Source organism: Eufriesea mexicana, unplaced genomic scaffold, assembly GCF_001483705.2.
Source record: "Eufriesea mexicana isolate 0111107269 unplaced genomic scaffold, ASM148370v2 scaffold1767, whole genome shotgun sequence".
Classification (NCBI taxonomy): Eukaryota; Metazoa; Arthropoda; class Insecta; order Hymenoptera; family Apidae; genus Eufriesea; species Eufriesea mexicana.
The window spans coordinates 442,189-464,192 of NW_016909873.1; the positions used below are offsets into that span (position 1 = coordinate 442,189).

Below are 22,004 nucleotides of genomic sequence, written 5' to 3' on the forward strand. Positions count from 1 at the left end.
GTATACTTATCAGAATTAAAAATTTACATATTATAAAACTTACCTGTGCTAGAAAGATAACTACTTCATCAAGACTTTTATTGAATTTATTTGGTGTTAAACGAAATACTTCCAAAACAGATTTGTAGTGCTGATATTGCTGAAGAAACTATAAAAACATCCAAAAAGTGTATTGAATATATTAAATGAATATATTTAAAAAAACTTACTTCTTCTTTATAGGATTCTGAATCACGTTTGATTAGATTTTGTAATTGTGGAAGATTTTCTGGTAACTGATTATTATGCCTCACCATTTTTTCATCTAAATTAATAAATAAAGATAAGTTTAATGTTTTCAATGTGCTTGTGATGTTGAATAATAATTTTGTAAATTTATTTATTAAATTTTAATAAAAATACTAAAAAACGAAATCGAATATGCCATATGCCATTTTCTTTTCAGTTTTCTTTTTAGTCTTCATTTTTATCATGCACGTGTTTTGTATAACAGGATTAGTAAATTCTACATATTATTAAAAACTCATTAATATATAAAATAAAATACAATTTATAATAAATAAAATATAAATTTATAATAAAATAAGGAAAAAATAAAGAAATGATGTTTTTATGTTATACTTACTGTTTAAATTTCTTAATACAGCCGTTACTTTATAATACTTCAATGCAATTCTCAAAGGATAGAAAATACTTTACAGTGCTACTTTTCAATTGACTTACAAAATGTACTCACTAAGGCTAACGTTTATATATAAAAATGAATTATAAATACTGAAAGAAAAATGAAAAAATATATCGATAATAACCAATATATTGCTATATCATAAAATATTCATTTGTGCGTTTCACTATACATATTAACTAGTGCAGATTAATCGTAAGCTTTACTAATAAATTTCAATTTTTAATAAATTTGACAATTTTTAAATTGTTTTATTTAATTATTTTTGTAAATATTTTCTTTTTTACATATAATATATAATCATCGTATACGTAGAATTCGAAGGACTTGATGGAAATGTATTCAGTGAAAGGCAATTGCAATTAGATATGATCGGTATAGACACGGAACATCCGATAATGCAAATTAACGGAAAGGTAATTATAAATTAAATATACATATATACAAATAAGAAAATGAAATCAATATTTTATTGGTTATGATATTCTTCTTGTTCGTAATTTTAGTTTTATGAGGGTACATATGAAGATGTTATTGGCACTTACCTATTTTTTATGAAACATGATAAATCTATAGTAGATGATCCTGTTTTTGATATTGTTCCAAATTTTAAATATTTTGGTAAAACTAGGAAATTTCTAAGAATGCAAAGAATTTTTATAAAATCTAGAACAGAAGTTCTAGGTGATTCTGAAAATGATCAGTGCATTCCAAATTTAAATACCCTTAAACAAGCAGGAATACCATTTCAATACCAAAAAAAAGGTATTAAAATAATATCAGCTCAATTTATTTAATATAGCTTTACCCTCAATTCAATTTTATATTGTAATTTAAATTATAAGATTTAAAACTTGTTTTGTAGCTCTTTCATTTTGGAGGACTATGCGAAATAATAGGCTAAGTGCATTACATTCATACTTAGAGAAACAGCGAATCAGGCAACAAAAGAAATCTCAAGGTATAATATTAGAGTCTGAATCTGATGAAGATAATCCATTTGCTATATATAAACAGAAAGAAGAAATTAATGATTTAAACAAGTGTTTTGATTCAAAAAAGGAATTAAGTTACTCTGATAATCAATTTGATTTGAAATCGACACATCCTAAAGAAATTAATGATTTAAATGCCACTGAAGATAGTTATCAAAACCTAAACAAACATAAAGCTCCCTTAGCATCAGAATCTTTAATTTCAAAACATGATGATTGTTGTTTTATTCAACCTGAAAAAGGTTATGAAACTAAATTGTCTCGCAAAAAAAAGCTAAGTATGACTCATAATAAGCAAAGAGTAGAACTTAAAACAATATATACATTACACAAAAAGGATAGGATTTTGTCATTTGATACAGGTGGAAATGAAATATTAAACTTGAAAAACAATTCAATTGAGTGGAATAAATCTAACATTAACGAAGCTTTTAGTTCGCTAGAAAATAATGAAAATAAAAATGGAGAAAAAAGTGACAAATGTGAATTAACTGTAACTGATCAAACAGATTCAAGTAATAATAAAATTATAAAAGAACTTAAACGAGAAGCAAAAATGAAAGAGATTTCACAACAATTGAAAAAAATAGCAAAGGAACATTTACAATCACATACAAAAATAATCTAATGGATATATATAAAATTATCATTTTCATATGGACACATATATAAATTAATTAATACATAATGACAAAGTTAATGATCACTGCTATTTTATTTCTTATTAATTCACGTCACTTTTGTTAACACTATTATATATACCAAGTGTTTTGCATACCATCAAAATATATAATAACATATGTAATTGATAACTGTTAGTTAATTAACTGTCAAATAATATGAACGATATTTATTTATTTTTTAATCTATATTTCTTAATTTAATCTCTTTTTTATTTAATCAAATACTTTATATAGTGATATTTTTATATCAAAATTATTTTTAGAGACATAATGTAAGAATTTTATATTTTGTGTTACTTAGTATTCTAGATAGTTCTAAAAAAATATTTGTTATATCAATAAAATATTAATTTTTATTACTACATCAGCACATCTTATTTAAATTAATTTTTAAATACTGAATTATTTTTAGACATTATAAACTAATTCATAGTATCATATTAATTAATTAATTAATTAATCAAGAAACTAAAAGTTGCATCAAATTAAACTTCGTGATTTTTGACGCTGAAGATGTTTAATACAAAAATCTATGATTGAGTGTTATGTAATCCACTATTTGTAGATATAAAAACACAGTTAATTTTTTTTTACCAATCTAAATCACCAGGAAGTTCATCAGGGTAGTCCCCTGTTAAACAAGCAGTACAATGGCCAATATAACTACTTTCTCGATTATCCATACCGAATCTTACGGCTTTTACGAGTCCATTTACTGAAAGGTACGTTAAACTATCAGCTCCAACATGTCTTGCTAATTTAACATTATCCAATTTATTAGCAATTAATTCTTCTCTTGTTGGTATATTAATTCCCATATAGCAAGGATACTTTAAAGGAGGAGAAGCTATTCTAATATGAACCTAGAAAGATAAAAAAATTTAAATATCATTTGGTTTTTAATAATAGTCTGATTGATTACAATACCCATGACACAAATGACAGTACAAATGTTGAGTTTAAATAAAATTGTAAGACAAAAAAAATGAAAGAAAGAAATACTTCTTTCGCTCCTGCATCGCGAAGTAATTTAATAATAGGTCCAATAGTATTTCCTCTAACAATTGAATCATCTATAAGGATTAGTTTTTTCCCTTTCACATTTTCTGATAAAGCTCCAAATTTTTTTGCCACACCAAGTTGTCTGAGTCGTGTGCTAGGCTGAATGAATGTTCTGCCAACATATCTGTTTTTGCACAATACTTCCGCAAAAGGTATCTGAGACTATAAAATAGTAATATTATTTCAAAGCTGTAAAAAGCTAATGCTTATCCTAATGTAATTGTTAATGTTAACACATCAAATTAAATTCATTGAATGTCAAGCTATTATATAAATTTTATTACTACCCATTTATATCATATAAATGTGACATACATACATGATTAACTTTATGTTATTGTTACTTGCAATTATGAAACCTTAAAGAAAGATTTTGGTTTTGATTAAACATAATATTTTTCTCTAAACATCATTTTTCGAACTGATGGGACAAATTTCTCTAAAGTTAATTAATCTATTTAGATGAATTTTTTTTTGTAAGTTACAGAATAAATTTTTTCATAAACATTAACCTTGTAATATCTTGAGACCTTCCAAATTTATTAATTTTTCAGGGATGTAAAATTGTGGAAATAGTTGGCAACAAATTAATATGTAATTTTAAAGTTTCAAAAAATGATTAAAAAAAATATTTCTTTCTACTGTTGCAGGTTTAGCGGTTTCATGCAATATAAGAATACATATCATTTTTTTATTTGAGATTTATATTCAAGGAATTAGAAATCTCATTGCTAAAAAATATATATATATATTTCGATTAAATAAAAAGTTATAAAGAAAATTACAAAATGACAAAACAAAATGATAAATTGTTTTCTTGTTTAGTTTAGAATAAATCTTAAAGAATAACATTTCTAGTTTTTCAGACTAGAACCTTTCCTTAATAAATCAATATATTTACCTGCCTAGCATAGCCATGTGCTGCTGCAGTCCCAGATTCAGGTACTGAACTAACTATATCTGCTTCTACTGGAGATTCCAAAGCAAGTTCTCGTCCACATTGCATACGAACAGAATATACCATTTGACCTGTTATGTAAAATAAAATATATTATCTATCATATGTATATCACGTATAAGGTGTAAAGAAATTATATGTCACGAGTATGATTGGTTGATTTCACTCCCTCAGTTTAGTAGAAATTATTGTAATGAAGACGCCGCAAAATTGATCTTAATCGAATTTTTTTAGGTAAGAAAATAAATTTTCTTTTCATTACATCTCATTTTACTTGTTACAAAGACCAATTTTGTTAAAGGAATTATGGATCAGAACTCAATCTTTCTCTTGAAAAATTATAATAAAATTTCATTAAATTATAAATTGACTTTATTTACATTTTAAAATAAGATAATATATTATATTACAACGTCGTGTCAGTTGTTATTATTATATTTACTAGTAACTACCAGTAACTAGTATTATTATATTTAATAGTAGCTTTACTACTAATTTTGATTCATTTATATTTCAAAACCAAATAAATGGTATAATTCATAACATTTTTAAGTTTACTAGCGAAAGTATAATGTTTGTAAAAACTATCACTGATGTTTAAAACGATCAGTTTATCATGATTTATAAGCATTATAAGAACATGACTAATATTTCATGTTACTGACAAAATAGCATGAAATTATACCTTTTGCTCGTGAAATATATAAAAATTCGACAAAGAATGATGGAAGTCCACTATTTCGAGAAAAGTTCAAGATCATTGTAATTTTTACTGATTGGGTCGATAGTTTAGTGACCAGTAACTTATAAAACAACTCCTTGTTCGATAGCGGGTTGTCTTTAGGTCGACTGGTATGAAGAGAAGCGAATTATTTATTATGGACGTGCATCCATTGATAATTTTGGGTATGATTGGCAGAAAAGTATGTTTCATACAACAGTAAGAAGAATCATATATAAAGGTCTACGTTCGTAGAAAGTTCATTCTATGCAAGAACTTCGTAGGAATAATTATGCCGTTCGATGAGAATTTCGTCACTAGATTTAATAGAAACTAAAATGAAATCCACGCTTTTTGAAAAATACCCTGTTCACTGATGAAATCAGTTTTCAATGTTGTAACATATCTTACTCTAAAATGTGAATAAAGTCATTAAAATTTAATGAAATTTAACGTAATTTTCGAAGAGAAAGATTGAATTCTGACCCATAATTCCTGCAATAGAGTTGATCTTTGTGACAAGTAAAATGGAATGTAATAAAAAATATTCATTTTTTTTATCTTGAAAACCTGATAAAAATCAATTTACAGCATCTTTCTTATATTAATTTCTACCATATTGTGGATGTAGATTCAATCTATCATACTTGTGATATAATTTCTTTATATACTGCATACTAAAATTTGTTATTTTATTGCATTGTAATATATTACCTTCAAAAATACTGTCACTACGTGCAAAGTAAACATATTCAAAGATACAAAATGCTTGAGGTTTTTTATCTGGTCTGTCAACGATATCTATAGTTTTAATACCCTCCCGTGTTAATTCTACAATTTCTCCAGGAAATACTTCACGCACATATCGTGCCCCAATACTTAAAAAACCACAAGATTCAGATGAAATAACCCAACCTTCAGCTTCATCATCATCATCTGATTCATTTCCTATAATATAAAAAAGCTTTGTTAGTTTGCATTAATTGCTAATGAAATACTTTAGTTCATTTATAATGAAAAGCATTTCATGTAACATATAACATGAAAGTCCAGCACTATCTTGCAAGATATTATTGGCATTCTATTAGAATTGACTGCATACCTAAATTACCAATTGGTACAATTTTTCCAAGACATAAAGGACGATTTCCATAAGGATCTCTAACACCATATATCTTGTCTCTTTGCATAATTACTAATGAATATGATAATGGTGCTAATTGCATAAGATGTTTTATACGTGCTGGCCAATCAGGCCCACTAACTTCGCCTTCTGGAGGATTTAAACAAAGTGCTTGTGTTATTAATTCAGAATCCGAATAAGTTGATAAACCAACTCCACGACCCAATACCTAATAGCAAATTAGGAACTATCAAAAATAAAGATTAAATTAATATTAGAATATTTTAAGTATTTTTGTTAGTAGTATTACCATTTTTCTTAATGATTCCGTATTTACTAATTCTCCATTATGAGCAACTGCTAATGCCCCATGGGCAGTATGTACTACAAATGGTTGACAATTAACTTCTTCACTTGCTGCGCTTGTACTATATCTAGTATGACCAATTCCAAGATTTCCTCTAAGTTTCTTCATGTTTTCATCATTAAAAATGTTATTAATCATTCCCATACCCTTATGGACATGAAAAGATTTTGAACATACACCTTCACTTGTGACAATGCCAGCACTTTCTTGACCTCTGTGTTGTAATGCTACTAAACCTAGATAATATAATGTAATAATATAATAATCATGATATTCTATAAAGACATAAGTTATGGTAAATACATTTAAATGTACCTAAACAAATTACTTGAGCAACATCAATTTGAGATGGCCAGTCACCTGCAGCAATACATCCAAAGACTCCACATTCATGTGTAAGGCCAGTCATTATTTGAGCCTTCATTTTCTTTTTATTGTGCAATATTTTATCTCTTTTACTTTCTTGAGATATTATTTTGGTGTTAGAGTTTGCTTGCATATTGCAAGACATTTTAATTATAATCTAAGAAATATTAATTTATTAGATACTATTAAATTTTTTAACAGTATTAAGGTAAATTAATTTATTTTATTGTGTCAAATTGAAAGTTTAATTTTTAAATATATATAATAAAGAATAAATTTGATTTTAAAATTTAAACAAAATTAAAGCAAAATTATATAATATTACGCAATAATGAAAAAGAAACATTTTTCTTATATTACAAAACATAGCAGACCCCCTTGAGATTTCTTCCGAATTATCAGTAATGACCCTATATAAACTATTGACCCCTAATAAACAGATAGAACTGTTCTTCCACTGGTACTACTATATTTTTCTTTATATTTGCTTAATCAGTATTTCCCAACTGATTTCATCATTGTTTCTTTACTTTTATGCAGAAGTTTCTGCAGAAGAACTCTTATATTAAGATGTGAGTTAATTGTATCATTTGAAATAATATTGTAAAATATCTTAATAATTACATTAAGGAACCATTATTTAGAATTGCAACAATTATGACAGAACAATAAATCTGTGGAAAAAAGAAACAGACTATTCTATTTTTTTTTAAATTTTATTTGTTTATTATTCAAAACTTTTTACTATATATTATTTCTGATATACACACACGCGCGCGCGCGCGCACACACACACACACACACGCACACACGCATTCTTCAAACAACAACTTGTTTAAAGAAGAAAGATAATACATAAATTACAGGTAATCAAGCAATAAGTTTATTCCTTATGTAAATACAATTGTAATAATAATTTTACCATTTATTAAAAATTCAATCAATTAAAGAAGTTAATTTTATAATTGTATTGTGATTGGAATTATTTTATTGAACTTGTTGAATAACCATTTATTGAATAAGCAATTCTAAGCAATTTTATCAGAAATATGAAAACGAAATTACATACACAATTTTTTAAGTTACTTTTGTTACAACTATATTTTATCATTGCATTTCTTTAATAATATCATCAGATTCAATTATTGTACTAGACATTTTTGTTTAAGTATATGAATTTTAAATTATGTATGTACCTACCACGTGCGTCAAGGATTTGAGCGTTCGTGTTGTTCCGCTGTCAGCTCGAAACAGATCCACATGAAATACGTTTCTTGACTGACTTCAGAAACAGGAATGAATGCGTTAGCCAATGGAAATCTTCTTTTGATTGGGTGGGTTAACCTATTTAGCTATTATCTTACATTTAAATTCTTTAACTGTTTGCTTATACAGAATGGTAAAAAAAAAGAAGAAGTTATAATACTCACGGAAAGGAGTAAAAGATGTTTAAGCAACATATGTAGATCATATAATCAATCTCTTTGATATAAAATTAATTTTTGTAACTTACGAATATCCGATATCGTAAGGGAGTTTCTATACAATTCATTAAATATACATATAAATAGTTTTGAAGTACATTAATTCAAGGTTTTCATAATCACCTAACTTGAAACACTTAGACATCCTTTTAACAGTTAGCTAAAATCCTTGGTTTATTTATCATTCATAATGACAAAATTATTGCAATGAATGGAAAACGTATAATGCGAAATATGAGATTCAAAGAGAATATTTGAAGATATCGAACTATGACTCATAAATATGAATTCTGCATTACAACAAGCGAAAAATTATATCGAAGATTTATTATAAGAAGTTTGCTTACATACTATGTTTACATTTGTAGTAACCTTTTATCAATATTAGTAATAATTTTGTAAGTTCATTATATATCTTTTATTTTTCTTAGTGAGTATTATAAACCCTCAAAGTTTTTAATTCTATTTTACTATCCTAGATTTATTAAAATATCGTATATAACTCTTTGAAATTAACTACAATTTATCATCTAATAAATACCTATACATATAATATTAGACTTACCTGAACATTACTGTTTCTTGTTCTATCATTGTATATATTTTTATATTTATTTGTTTTATACTCTTTCAAATATAGCATAAGTTTTCTTTAAGCAAATTATAGAAAAATTCGATATCGTATAATGGCAATAGTATGTTACAATATGATGCTATTTATAAAAACTATTGTTTTTTACAATAGCCTTTATATGATTGCAATCTTATTTGTAATCTTTACTTTTAAAGAAAAATTTTTTATATTAATTTATATGTTTCAAATAAATATTTTACTGCTATTATGTATTTAAATAGTGATCAATTAAGTTTTATCGAAGTTTTTGAGTTACTGACATTTTCCTAATTTTCTTAATCCATATGTTTAACCCACATAATCTCATCGAAAATTTCACTTTGTATGATGTACATAATTCATATATCTACCATTTAACTTGTATAAAGATTATTTATAAATTTACACCAATCAAATTAATCAGAGCTTTGAAAGAGGGGATCGTTAAAGATTTAATCGTATACAGATTGGCAAGTTACACAGTATTCTCAAAGTGTTTGGAAAACAGGAAACATGAACGGTGAGTATCGAATCAGTTGCTTTATAATTATTGTATAATTATTAAGCACATTTTTTTCTATTTCATCTACTTCTTATAAACAATAGATATAAAATGTATAATTTTATTTTCGGAAATGAAGTGTTATAATCAACCTTTAAAATCAAATCTTTGACTATATATTTACTTTAAAACATAAAAAATGCAAAGTAATAAAAAGAATTGATATAATAAAATAAAATTTTACAGAATTTAGAATATGAGAACGTACAAATGCATTTTATTAGAAACTATTACTGTTATTAGACAAATAAATAATGTGTTTCTAAATTGAAAATAATTAAAAATTAAATGAAAACATGACCATATTGCTTTTCTTAATATCATAAGATCCGTACAATATTCATAATATTTTACATACATTTCGAACTGATATATATGTAATTAATTTATATTTATTCATAAAAATATTAATTATATCATACTTAATTATAAAATTTTATTAGGAATATATTTTCAGTTGTATAAATTTTATATTTTTGTATTATAATATTTTATGCGTGATTAATTCCAATCTTTTTACATTTCTAAAAAGAAAAATTTTTTATATTAATTTATATGTTTCAAATAAATATTTTACTGCTATTATGTATTTAAATAGTGATCAATTAAGTTTTATCGAAGTTTTTGAGTTACTGACATTTTCCTAATTTTCTTAATCCATATGTTTAACCCACATAATCTCATCGAAAATTTCACTTTGTATGATGTACATAATTCATATATCTACCATTTAACTTGTATAAAGATTATTTATAAATTTACACCAATCAAATTAATCAGAGCTTTGAAAGAGGGGATCGTTAAAGATTTAATCGTATACAGATTGGCAAGTTACACAGTATTCTCAAAGTGTTTGGAAAACAGGAAACATGAACGGTGAGTATCGAATCAGTTGCTTTATAATTATTGTATAATTATTAAGCACATTTTTTTCTATTTCATCTACTTCTTATAAACAATAGATATAAAATGTATAATTTTATTTTCGGAAATGAAGTGTTATAATCAACCTTTAAAATCAAATCTTTGACTATATATTTACTTTAAAACATAAAAAATGCAAAGTAATAAAAAGAATTGATATAATAAAATAAAATTTTACAGAATTTAGAATATGAGAACGTACAAATGCATTTTATTAGAAACTATTACTGTTATTAGACAAATAAATAATGTGTTTCTAAATTGAAAATAATTAAAAATTAAATGAAAACATGACCATATTGCTTTTCTTAATATCATAAGATCCGTACAATATTCATAATATTTTACATACATTTCGAACTGATATATATGTAATTAATTTATATTTATTCATAAAAATATTAATTATATCATACTTAATTATAAAATTTTCTTAGGAATATATTTTCAGTTGTATAAATTTTATATTTTTGTATTATAATATTTTATGCGTGATTAATTCCAATCTTTTTACATTTCTAAATTTTATAACTTTTTTTATTAATATATCATTGACTAAATTGATTAATATATCATTAAGTCGATAATTCTATAAATGTAATTTATGTAAAAATTAAAATGATATTATTTAATTTAAATACAATGAAGTTCTAATTAATAAATTTCCTTATTAAATACAATAATTTTTCTTATAAACTTTAATTACATTTATTTATAGAATATAAATAATTTTTATTTTCTCTATGATCATTTTTACATGAATAATTTTTATATTTAGAATATGAATATGGGAAACTTATCACTGAAGGAAAAACAAAAAAGGTTTATGAAGTTTTAAATGATCCTACCTTATGTCTCTTACAAAGTAAGGATTGCATTACTGCTGGAGATGGAGAAAAATCTCATGATTTAAAAGGAAAAGCTGCAATTAGTACAGCTACTACAGCTAAAGTCTTTCAATTGTTAAATGAAGCTGGAATAAAAACTGCTTTTGTTAAAGTTATAAATGATACTGCTTTTGTTGCACAAAAATGTCAAATGGTTCCAATAGAGTGGGTTACTAGAAGATTGGCTACTGGCAGTTTTCTAAAGAAACATCAAGGTTTGAAAGTATAATAATTATAATTTTTATAATTAAAAAATTATATGAGTATTTATTTTTGTTATTTCATTTTAATTTTCATTATCAAGGAGTTCCTGAAGGATATAGATTTAATCCACCATTGGGAGAAACATACCTTAAAGATGATGCTAATCATGATCCTCAATGGTCAAAGGAACAAATTATTTCTGCTGGTTTTATACTGAATGATCTTTTAATAGGGAAGGTTGAATTTGACATTATGCAACATACTGCACTTGCTGTATTTGAGATTTTAGAAAAAGCATGGGCAACTAAAGATTGTACTCTTATTGATATGAAAATAGAATTTGGTATAAATGTAAGCCATGAAATTGTGGTAGCAGATATAATTGATAGCGACTCTTGGAGACTTTGGCCATCTGGTGATAAAAGATTGATGAAAGATAAACAGGTATTTGATATAACTACCCCATGAGATATGTTATTATTTTAGTTATATCATCTTTGTTTATAGGTATATAGAAATTTGACTACAGTAACTCAAGATGATTTGGATATCATAAAACGTAATTTTGAATGGGTGGCAGATCAACTTGACTATCTTCTTCTACCAACTAGTGGTCTTGTTGTAATTTTGATGGGATCACAGTCTGATGAAAAACATTGCAAAGAAATAGCAACATATGCAAAGTCTTTAGGTTTAAAGGCCCAACTTCGAGTATGCAGTGCACATAAAAGTACTCAAGAGATATTGCATATTCTTGCAGAATACGAAGGTATTTCTAAAAAGGTAGATACATTGTTAACTTAAAATATAAAGCTATTAATGAGTGCAATAACTGTTTACATTTAAATGCTTCATTTAAGCAAATTTTGTTTTATATTTTGTTTGTTAACAAATTTCACAAGATGTTTTTGTAGAAAAGTATGTTACATATTTTATATTCCTTTGAATATGATTTAATATAATTTAATATTAATCACAACGATATTACTAACAATAATTTATTTACCGCATTAACTATATCAATAATAATATTCAACCTCATACTGAATTATATATCGCTTGGACGTACATTGCGAAGTTGTTTTATCACTAAAAGACAGCGATAAAACTACTGATATTACTAATATGAGGAGTTTATTTGCTACATTATCACGAGTTTTTCTCGTATCCCCTAGGTGGTGCTAATAGCTGTAGCAGGGAGAAGTAATGGATTGGGTCCAGTACTTTCTGGAAATACATCTCTGCCTGTTATTAATTGCCCACCTTTTAAACCAGAGACCATTTCACAAGATTTGTGGTCGTCGATTAACGTTCCATCAGGTAAGTTGTTAATTATAATGTAATTACACTTTTAATTTTCATTACAAAAATATTATTAAATGAGATTAATTCGATTCTTAGGAATTGGATGCACCACAGTTGCCTATCCTGAAAGTGCAGCATTAGCAGCTGCTCAAATACATGCATTACACAATCATATGGTCTGGGCACGTCTAAGAGTAAAACAGTTGATGAATTACATTGCTTTAAAGCAAGTTGATGCTAAATTAAAAGATCTTATTTTATAAATATTTTAAGTCATTTAATATCAATACACAACATACCTTTTAACCTGTAGTTACATTTGTTCTAGTAATTTTTTTCCAACAACATTGTTTATATTGCTATATATGTATAAATTTATGACTGTAAATTGTATTTGAGTTATTATTTAGTGGGTGTTTTAATCTTACATAAATGTTCATATTAGCTCTTTTTGTTTACACTGTATTATTGTTCCTTCTAGTTATTCTTTATTGGTTACAGGTATATAATATTCATTTGTTCCCATTTAAACAAATTTATGAATAAAATAAAAATGTATAGAATTTTGTATATAATCAATTTTTATATATTAGACATTTAATCTGAAATAAAATATAATGATCAATTTATATTAATCATATCAGTATAATTATATTCCATAAATATATTAAATCATATATTTAAGTTAAATCATTACACAATCATTATTACAAATGTTGACTCGCTAAAGTTTCTATTTTAGCAATTTCTTTTGGACAGTTTTCTGTTAAAATTATTGGTCCATTTTCCGTTATTAGAACATCATCTTCAATGCGAACAGCTAAGCCATAAAATTCTGACGGAGCAAATCGATTTTTATGACTAATATAAATCCCTGAAAATGATAAGAAATACAATGACTTTAACTATTATGAATAAATTGATATTTCTCAAAATATATTACCAGGTTCTATAGTAATTATTATCCCAGACTGAAGTTTTAAATTCCTAGAAATGTTTCCTGTATCATGTACATCCATACCCAAGTAGTGGCTCACATGATGTGGACAATAAGTATAAACTGCAGATAATAACTCATTTCTATTCAAATGTTTAGGTATTAAGCTACTTTCTTGTAATCTTTTGCCTAATAAAGAGCACATATCATGATATAATTGATCTAATGATGGTAATTCTCTTAGTTTATGAATTAAAATATTTTGAATATCTAATACTATGTCATATAAGATTTTTTGTTCTTGTGTAAAGGTTCCATTAATTGGCCATGTTCTGGTTACGTCAGATGAATAACCATGATATTCACAACCTAAACAAAATTGTAAGTAACAAAATTATAATTAAGGATAAAATATAATTTTACACTATATAAATTAACAAACCAGCATCCATCAAGACCATATCACCATCTTGAATTAGTTGATTGTTTGAGACATAATGAATGATGTTAGCATTTTTACCAGCAGCAACAACAGGTGGATATGCCAGAAATTCTGCACCATTCATTCTACATTCATAATCCACAGTTGCAAACAAATGATGCTCACTCATTTTAGGTTTTGATATTTCTATAGTTTTAGATATTGCTGTTGAAATAATCTCACAACTTTTTTTCATTAAATTTATTTCAGATTGTGATTTAATTAATCTAATTTTATGCATTATATTTGTTGGAGAAACAAGTATTTGATTATTTTTTATTTTCATTAATTCATGTAACTTCTCATGTAAGCTTGGTTGTGCTATATCAATACTGTCATACCAAATGATACATTTTTTAGTTTCCTTTATGAAAGACACAAAAAATTGTCCAAATTCTGTTATTGGAAGTGCTAAATCAACACCGAACATTTTAGGTGCTATTTCAACTTTAGTTCTAGGACCATCCCAAAGTTCAGAATGTTGATCTTGTTGCGTGAGAAATAAAACAGTTGCAATGTTTTCATTGTTTACTGTAATTATTAAAATACTATCAGGATCTTGACAACCAGTAAAATACAAGAAGTCTGTATTTTGACGAAAAACATATGGAATTTTTCCAGACATGTATACTTTGGATGAAGAAGGAATAATTACAATATGTGATTTGCCTATATTTGTAACACAAGTATGTGAAATAATATTCTCTATCAATTTATCTCGTCGCCTTTTAAATTCACAAAGTTGAATACCAGGCACAACCTCTCCATCTTTCATTAAATGAGGATGTGTTACTGTTGTTGGTTGACTACATGATTGACAAAAAGCACTTGTCGGTTTTTTACTTTGCCGCCGATTTAATAAATTATTTGATATTGTATTTAATGATTGCCGTATGTATGTTCGGTGTCCTAAAATTATAATAAATTCTACTGCATAACATTTTTTATTTGCATTTTTAATTTTATATATTTGAAAATATATAACCTATTATTTATTATTACTTTCATTTATTTCTCACCATATCTTTTAATTTGAAATATAATAGAGTTCTTTGCGATATTAAACATTTTGGTATATCTTTAATTAAAATATTTAAATGTTTTATAATAAAAAATTAAAAACTCTTCTTTAATAAATTTTAAGAATATCGAAACTATAGTATTACATTATATTATTCAGTAGTTAACATAAAGTTGATTCATGTAGTACTCTAGTAAATTGTATACAATACAGACATTTTGAGTCGCTACTGTGACAACTACAATATGAGTAACCGTTTTAAGAAAGTGGCAACGGGTTTCATGTAATACTTATATTGTTCTATGTTATTTATTGCGACTTTATGCTTCTCGCGTAGGTCGTTTTTTTTACGATCAATATATAACCAGGGATTATGGATTTTTTATGAAAAATTAAAGTTCATGATGTGATCAAATTTAGTGATCTCGAATGAACGTTGTATTTAAGATACTGGATAGTGACAGTTTTAATTATATTGTAAATTGTAATTTGTTAGGTAAAAGTGTTTTGTTATCAAAGTATTAACAGAAGATAAGTATTAGTTTTAATAAATATTAACTGTTTTTTTTTAGGAAATTGGAACCCATCAAACGTACTTGATCGGAAAAGTCAAAGATTTTATTTCACGTCTTTAATTAACGTACAGGAGGTAGATTTACTTTTGTGAATCATTCAAAATCCTTTAAAATTTCATTTTATTTAATCGAAATTAGAAACATTTTATTTAAAAATAAAGTGAAAACAGAAGAATGCCAGACAATAGATTTACGCAGTATATATATTATAATGAAAAAAATTAAGTTGAGTCTCAGGATTACATTTCATATAACTTTATGGATTAAAATTGAATAACTTTTTGAAATTTATTATATATACAAAAATTAACATGAGTATTCAATTGGATATCATAATGAGGCCAGAGATTCGATTAGATGCAAAATGGCTTAAAACAGATTTGAAACTTTTACTTTATCGAGATGGTTTAGCAGAACTTTGGAATGAAATGGTACGAGATGGTGAAATTGTGGGTTCTTTTAGCGATGGCTTAGTTAATGCAGCTGGCATAATAGCTAGGAAAGGTATTGAAAGAATTTTAATAAAACTTTTTTCAATTAAAATTAATTAGTTGTATTAATTATTATTTTTATATTTTCAGGTAAAAGTGGCCATTATTATTGCAACATGGGTGTATTAAAATGTTTTTGTTGCAATGGAATTTGTGGTCCACAACAAGGTTGCAATTGTGGACCATGTCAAAAATTAGATGAAGAAGAAGCAGCAAGAACAAGCTCAAATCTAGAAAAAAGTGTAATAGCTGAACATATAATGGATTCCTGGCTTTGGGGTTCGCAACCATGTAATAAATTTTATTTTAATATCAGTCTTTTGTGTTAAATGTTTTATTTAAGGCATATCATTTTTTTTGCTTGTTAAACATCTATTATTTATTTGAACATTTAAAATTTATTTGAAACACGTTTTAGCTACTTGTGATTTAACAACATGTATTAATTTGCTAATCAAGGAGCAAAGAAAATTATGCTATGAAGTTGCAAACAGTACTTTGTCTGCTACACGATTGAGACAACGTTTGGTTGTAGCACGACGATATTTTACGGCTCTGTCTCGTCATAAACCACAGGAAATTAAAGATAATTCATCAGCACCGAAACCTACTACTAAGTTACAAAAAATGTACAATAATCAAACTTAAGATTGAAGTAGTAGAACTGTTTAAGCGTCTTGCATACAATATCTCGAATATCACGAATATATTTAGATTATAAAGGTTATATGCGTGTTTACATGCGCGCTTTGATTATTAATTATTGATTATATCACGATTTCTTAAAAATATTTTTAAAATGTATATGTAGTATCGATATATTAAAAGTAAATATACTTAACATGAATATAATTTTAGCGTAAGACCGAATGAGAAGCCAACATTGGGTTTAGCACGTGTGGGATCTCGTGCAGCATTAAATTTTTCATTTGCATATTTAAGACGAGCGTGGAGATCTGGAGAAGATATAGAATTTTGTAGTGAGCTTTTGTCTGAGTCGCTAGAAGCTTTACAATCGTTACCCGAAGCTACGCTTTTCAATGAAACTAATGTTTCTCAAGTATGGTTAGAAGTAGTGGAACGATCAGCAAAATTTTTGAGACAAGTTGTTACAGGGTATTTTACAATTTATTACTTTATTGATTCTAATATTATACTTTGTTATTTACTTATTGTTATCTTATAATTATACGAAAATTCTTGCTCCGTTTCTAGGGATATAGTTAATGAAAGATCACGGTATCCTATTCCAATAACTGATCAGCATACAGCTCTTTGTTTGTTACTAGAATTAGTAACACAGAGAGCTACATTGTCAAGTTTATTAGATTCAGTTTGTCTGTTACTTCATTTAAGTAGTAAACATAAGCATCAAGATAACCGGGTAATGCCACCTGGGAGCACAGCACCATTGATACCACTGCTGAGACGGTTAAATATGATACCAGCTTCTAAATCAAGGCGAACAGACATGAACTTTACACCAGGTCCTTGTGAAGTTTTACTCAAATATTTGAGACTTCCTGAAGATGATTCCACATCTGTAGATTTACGAAAAGCTGCGGTTATAATAATGTGCAATTTGAGTAGATTAGCTACTCCTCTTCTACCTCCTATTATTACTGATAGATTTCAGAAAAATCAGAATCAAACGTTTCAAGAAGTTTTAGCTTGGGGAAGCGTAAAATTTGGTAATGGATCCTCGCCATTTTATTGTGATGCGATTGCAGAGCTTGGCATTAAACAGCTTTGTTGTACAGAGAGGGCTTTGATGATTCTTTCAATAAACGGGAATGTTTATATGATGTATTACGGTTCAGAAACCCAATATCTTCAAAGAGTGTATGGATTTTCAGAGAAGCCGGTTATAATGATCGCTTCTCATGCAGATGGTAGCCACTATTTGGCTTTAACACAAGATAATTCTGTTTATTCATGGGGGAATGGTGATGATGGACAACTAGGTCATGGAGACAGAGCATGGTATGATGAACCAAAGCTAATCGAGGCATTAGCTGAGGAGAATATTGCATTTATAACGTGCGGAAGTACATATTCAGCAGCTCTTAGTTCGAACGGTGAATTATACACTTGGGGAAGAGGGAGTTACGGAAGATTGGGTCATGGACATATAAACAATGTTCCGATTCCCGTATTAGTGACTGCTCTAAATGGACATATGGTTGTATATGTGGCATGTGGAAGTGGAGATTCTCAAACGTTATGCGTTACAGCGTCGGGTATAGTATTCTCTTGGGGTGATGGTAATTATGGTAAGCTTGGTAGAGGGAGTTGTAATGGATCTAAGACCCCAAAGATAGTTGATAAATTGTTGGATATAAACGTGGCAAAGGTATATTGCGGTGAGCAATTTTCTGCAGCTTTGACTGCATATGGTGAAGTTTATACTTGGGGACAAGGAAAAGCTTATCGATTGGGACATGGAAATGAAGAACACATTAGATATCCAAAAGTGATTGAAACATTGAAAACGAAAAAGGTAAAAGAATTATGCATAGGAAATTTGTATGTATTGGCGTTGACGGAAGATCAGTTGGTATACGGATGGGGTAGAAACGATTATGGTCAAATTGATCCAGCATTAGGCACCGTTGTGCCTGAACCGACTCTTTGTCCGACATTGTCTGGAAAGAACGTGATCGGTTTAGCTTGTGGACCAACACAAAGTTTTGCATTGTGTACATCAGCGTGGTCGATTGCGAATAGGGTAGCTTTTGTCGTAGATATTTGCGAGGAGACCTTTCGATTATTGGATACATTGCTAAATAAGGCATGCGAAGGATTACCAGGCACTCGGCCACCTACCCAGGATCGTGAGTGTTTAGCAGTTGCCACATTAAATTTGATTCGATTACAACTACATACCATGATAACTCACAATATCGACGGCAAATCAGTTGGATTAGCCAATACTCCGTTATTAAACTCTTTGAAGCAGCGATGTGTTATGCTTGCAAGCAACTCCGGTATTCTAGTGACTATTCAAGAAGCAGCCCAAGCTGTTTTACAAACTGGCTGGAGCATTTTATTGCCTACAGCAAATGAACGTGCAAAAACATTATCAAATTTCTTGTCGAAAGCAAATTGTGGTAATTTCGAACAAATACACACTAACAACGGTCAACAATTTATGGCAGATTTGCTAGTTTCTAGCTTAATGGCAGATGGTGGTCTGGAATTAGCGTTAAAGACTGCGGTAAAAGCAGAAATGAGCGAACTCGCTGATGAGAAGGAATTTCTCGTGAACAACAACGCGAATAAATCAACTGATACGAAACAGACAAAAGAATTAAATTCAGAGAAAAATAACACGAGTATATCATTACTGCAATTAGTGAAACAGTTGATTAAGAACGGCACCTATATTACACAATCCAGATTACTGGTTTCTCAGCAGTTACTTCGCAATTATGAGGAGCCGCGAAGAAACGACAATTCTCCAAGTTTAAATCTTCTTCTAAAATTTCAACGATTACTAATTGCTCAAGTATACGAGTGTATCAATGATATTGGAACGAAAAAGTTACGCGATCAGGAAATGCTTGGAGCAGAGTCGCTTCTGAAGAAATATCTCTCGCAGATCTGTGTTCACGTAACCGATATTATGTCATTTGCGGCCGAGTTAGCTAATACCAGTATTAAGCAGTTCGCATTCGTTAGTACTATTCTAAAAAGTGACGTGATTAATGTTTTGTTACCTGAACTTGTCACTTGCCTTATTTTGTTGCAACTCGACTATCCATTATTATTGCTTAATATGAATTGGATGGAGATAATAACACCAATGTTGGACGCGCTCGATCGATTTAACAAATTAGTACCAACAATTGAGAGAAACGAGACAGATGATCTGTCTTGGCCAGGCATTATAGCTCCACAACATAGCAATAAAATGTCAATTTCAGATGAGCCTTCGGCTATTCGTTGGGCTGATTTGGAAAATCACAATCGCGATGGTGGCCTTTGGGTCGTAGTGAATAATAACGTGTACGATGTTCAAGATGTTCGACTTGATGGAAGATCAAACTCACTGGAAGGTCCTCAGCGAACTGTTACTGGTTGGGAAGGATCTGGTGCTGAGATGAACATCATGCGTGGTCAACTACCACGAAATATAATGGACTCTTATTTTGTTGGTCATTATTGTAATTCCGAGCCGGAGAATACTGAGATTACGATTGACGTAATGGATGTATGTTCCTGTTTGCTTGACACAGAAAGAGCTTTAGGTTTTCTTTTAGGTTTACATGCTCATCGAATGCGGCAGAGCTTACCGTTACAAACTGCTGAAGAGGAAGCCGGTCGTTGGTTAAATGCAAATTTTTTTAGAGGTGGATTGCAAGTTTTACAACCGCCGAATCCTTACGAAGAGGAGAAAGGAGAAGCTAGGAGTAATACATCAACGGCCGCAAATTCACCGACTGAACCTCCGCTTCCTATTCGTACTAAAAATGAGTTACAAAAAGAACGACGAGAGGACGATCGAGTTACGGCGTTCATCTATGCCCTTGCCGAGACTCACAGAACGGATGCACAGGTTCATTCTTTTTTAACAATAGTCGACAAATATTCAAAAGCGAACAATCTTTTAGCGCATACTGAGTTTTGCGGTGATGATCCAGTTGAAGAAGTTAGTCGACTTTTAATGGCGGTTATAATAAAGCATCTTGCTTTAGGCTATCAGGCAATAAATCTGATAGATCATCAAGAAACAGGAAATGAAAATGGCCCAAAACTCACGAAGCAATTGGCTGAAGTGATTAGAGCGATTCATCAAACTAAATGGAATTTAATTAGAATTAGGCAACAGCAGAACAGAAGTTACAAGGAGGTATGTGCTCCTGCACAAGAGAAATGTAGATTTCTTTTGCATGAGGTAAGATCCGCGACTAGTTATGAAATCAAAGGATTACAAGATTTGAAATTGTTGTACAATATGGCAAAGTTTCGGAAAACCGTTAAAATGGTGATCAGAGATATTCGAAGAAATAGGGATTCACCGAGTAAACCAGAAGACATATTGAACGCATCGATACAGAATGCGAAATTGAAGAATAAATTCGATGAAGAAACGTCGGTAACGCCAATAGCAACGATAACGGCAACGGCGTCAACGGTAATAACATCAACAGTGATGACGATAGTGACAACAAGCACGACCACGCCCACATCGACGTCAATGACCACGATGTCAATGACCACGACAACGACGATGGCGACGACGACAACAACAATGCCAATGCCGACGTCGACGCCAAAGCAGATGCATATGCCAAAACTAACACGGACGTCAACGACAATGCCGACACCGACATCGACACCGACACCGACACCGACGCTAACGCCGACGCCGACGCCGACGTCGACGTCGACACCGACACCGACACCGACACCGACACCGACACCGACGCCGACGCCGACGCCGACGCCGACGCCGACGCCGACGCAGACGCAAACGCAGACGCAGACGCAGACGCAGACGCAGACGCCGACGCCGACACCGACACCGACACCGACACCGACGCCGACGCCGACGCCG

At 29.0% G+C, this 22,004-nt stretch overlaps 6 protein-coding genes across 8 annotated transcripts in view; 3 read left to right on the forward strand and 3 right to left on the reverse strand.

The window, feature by feature from the left end:
- The window catches only part of LOC108548701 (protein SDA1 homolog), a 1,339-nt gene extending 617 nt beyond the window's left edge, over positions 1-722 (reverse strand). Inside the window, exons 1-3 of the mRNA XM_017901779.1 lie at positions 626-722; positions 210-304; positions 44-148 (exon numbers count right to left, since the gene is read on the reverse strand). Of these exons, the coding sequence (XP_017757268.1) occupies positions 44-148; positions 210-296 (192 nt within the window). The 5' untranslated portion in view covers positions 297-304; positions 626-722. The remainder of the gene's footprint in view (positions 1-43; positions 149-209; positions 305-625) is intronic.
- A 262-nt stretch (positions 723-984) lies between these two features.
- LOC108548702 (uncharacterized) lies at positions 985-2,399 on the forward strand (the record flags this gene model as incomplete). The annotated part of the gene is made up of 3 exons (XM_017901780.1): positions 985-1,101; positions 1,192-1,450; positions 1,551-2,399. Coding segments are annotated over 3 exons (1,134 nt in total), but the record flags the coding sequence as incomplete, so codon positions are not given.
- Positions 2,400-2,791: 392 nt separating this feature from the next.
- LOC108548714 (amidophosphoribosyltransferase) lies at positions 2,792-9,034 on the reverse strand. Of its 2 annotated transcripts, none has more exons than XM_017901795.1 (9): positions 9,010-9,034; positions 8,161-8,238; positions 6,910-7,117; positions 6,538-6,830; positions 6,207-6,456; positions 5,819-6,052; positions 4,327-4,454; positions 3,366-3,587; positions 2,792-3,226 (listed from the first exon to the last, which is right to left on the reverse strand). In XM_017901795.1, the coding sequence occupies exons 3-9, from the start codon at positions 7,103-7,105 to the stop codon at positions 2,954-2,956; spliced, it is 1,596 nt and encodes a 531-aa protein (XP_017757284.1). In that variant the 5' UTR covers positions 7,106-7,117; positions 8,161-8,238; positions 9,010-9,034; the 3' UTR covers positions 2,792-2,953. The 2 variants fall into 2 exon arrangements, with proteins under 2 accessions (XP_017757284.1, XP_017757283.1); XM_017901794.1 differs by lacking the exon at positions 9,010-9,034 and adding an exon at positions 8,391-8,470 and having other exon boundaries at positions 8,161-8,312.
- A 534-nt stretch (positions 9,035-9,568) lies between these two features.
- On the forward strand, positions 9,569-13,228 carry Paics (PAICS bifunctional enzyme). 2 transcript variants are annotated; one of them, XM_017901802.1, is made up of 6 exons: positions 9,569-9,577; positions 11,322-11,645; positions 11,735-12,078; positions 12,142-12,417; positions 12,810-12,954; positions 13,036-13,228. In XM_017901802.1, exons 1-6 carry the CDS (start codon positions 9,571-9,573, stop codon positions 13,200-13,202), a joined length of 1,263 nt encoding a protein of 420 aa, XP_017757291.1. In that variant the 5' UTR covers positions 9,569-9,570; the 3' UTR covers positions 13,203-13,228. The 2 variants fall into 2 exon arrangements, with proteins under 2 accessions (XP_017757291.1, XP_017757290.1); XM_017901801.1 differs by lacking the exon at positions 9,569-9,577 and adding an exon at positions 10,447-10,495.
- Positions 13,229-13,646: 418 nt separating this feature from the next.
- LOC108548755 (probable Xaa-Pro aminopeptidase 3) lies at positions 13,647-15,452 on the reverse strand. The gene is made up of 4 exons (XM_017901848.1): positions 15,377-15,452; positions 14,319-15,266; positions 13,883-14,245; positions 13,647-13,813 (listed from the first exon to the last, which is right to left on the reverse strand). Exons 1-4 carry the CDS (start codon positions 15,423-15,425, stop codon positions 13,647-13,649), a joined length of 1,527 nt encoding a protein of 508 aa, XP_017757337.1. The 5' UTR covers positions 15,426-15,452.
- Positions 15,453-16,264: 812 nt separating this feature from the next.
- The window catches only part of HERC2 (E3 ubiquitin-protein ligase HERC2), an 18,030-nt gene continuing 12,290 nt past the window's right edge, over positions 16,265-22,004 (forward strand). Inside the window, exons 1-5 of the mRNA XM_017901849.1 lie at positions 16,265-16,457; positions 16,535-16,735; positions 16,863-17,073; positions 17,303-17,560; positions 17,660-21,825. Of these exons, the coding sequence (XP_017757338.1) occupies positions 16,265-16,457; positions 16,535-16,735; positions 16,863-17,073; positions 17,303-17,560; positions 17,660-21,825 (5,029 nt within the window). The remainder of the gene's footprint in view (positions 16,458-16,534; positions 16,736-16,862; positions 17,074-17,302; positions 17,561-17,659; positions 21,826-22,004) is intronic.

Excerpts from the sequence above, each read along its gene's own strand:
- LOC108548714 (XM_017901795.1), bottom strand. The coding sequence starts at position 7,105 with ATGTCTTGCAATATGCAAGCAAACTCTAACACCAAAATAATATCTCAA. Across the intron at positions 6,457-6,537 it reads CGGAATCATTAAGAAAAATG|GTATTGGGTCGTGGAGTTGG; the intron begins GTAATACTACTA and ends ATTTGCTATTAG. Across the intron at positions 4,455-5,818 it reads TAGTGACAGTATTTTTGAAG|GTCAAATGGTATATTCTGTT; the intron begins GTAATATATTAC and ends TTTACATAACAG.
- Paics (XM_017901802.1), top strand. Across the intron at positions 11,646-11,734 it reads TTTTCTAAAGAAACATCAAG|GAGTTCCTGAAGGATATAGA; the intron begins GTTTGAAAGTAT and ends TTCATTATCAAG. Across the intron at positions 12,955-13,035 it reads GTCGATTAACGTTCCATCAG|GAATTGGATGCACCACAGTT; the intron begins GTAAGTTGTTAA and ends TTCGATTCTTAG.
- LOC108548755 (XM_017901848.1), bottom strand. The coding sequence starts at position 15,425 with ATGTTTAATATCGCAAAGAACTCTATTATATTTCAAATTAAAAGATAT. Across the intron at positions 14,246-14,318 it reads TATGGTCTTGATGGATGCTG|GTTGTGAATATCATGGTTAT; the intron begins GTTTGTTAATTT and ends AATTTTGTTTAG. Across the intron at positions 13,814-13,882 it reads AATAATTACTATAGAACCTG|GGATTTATATTAGTCATAAA; the intron begins GTAATATATTTT and ends TATCATTTTCAG.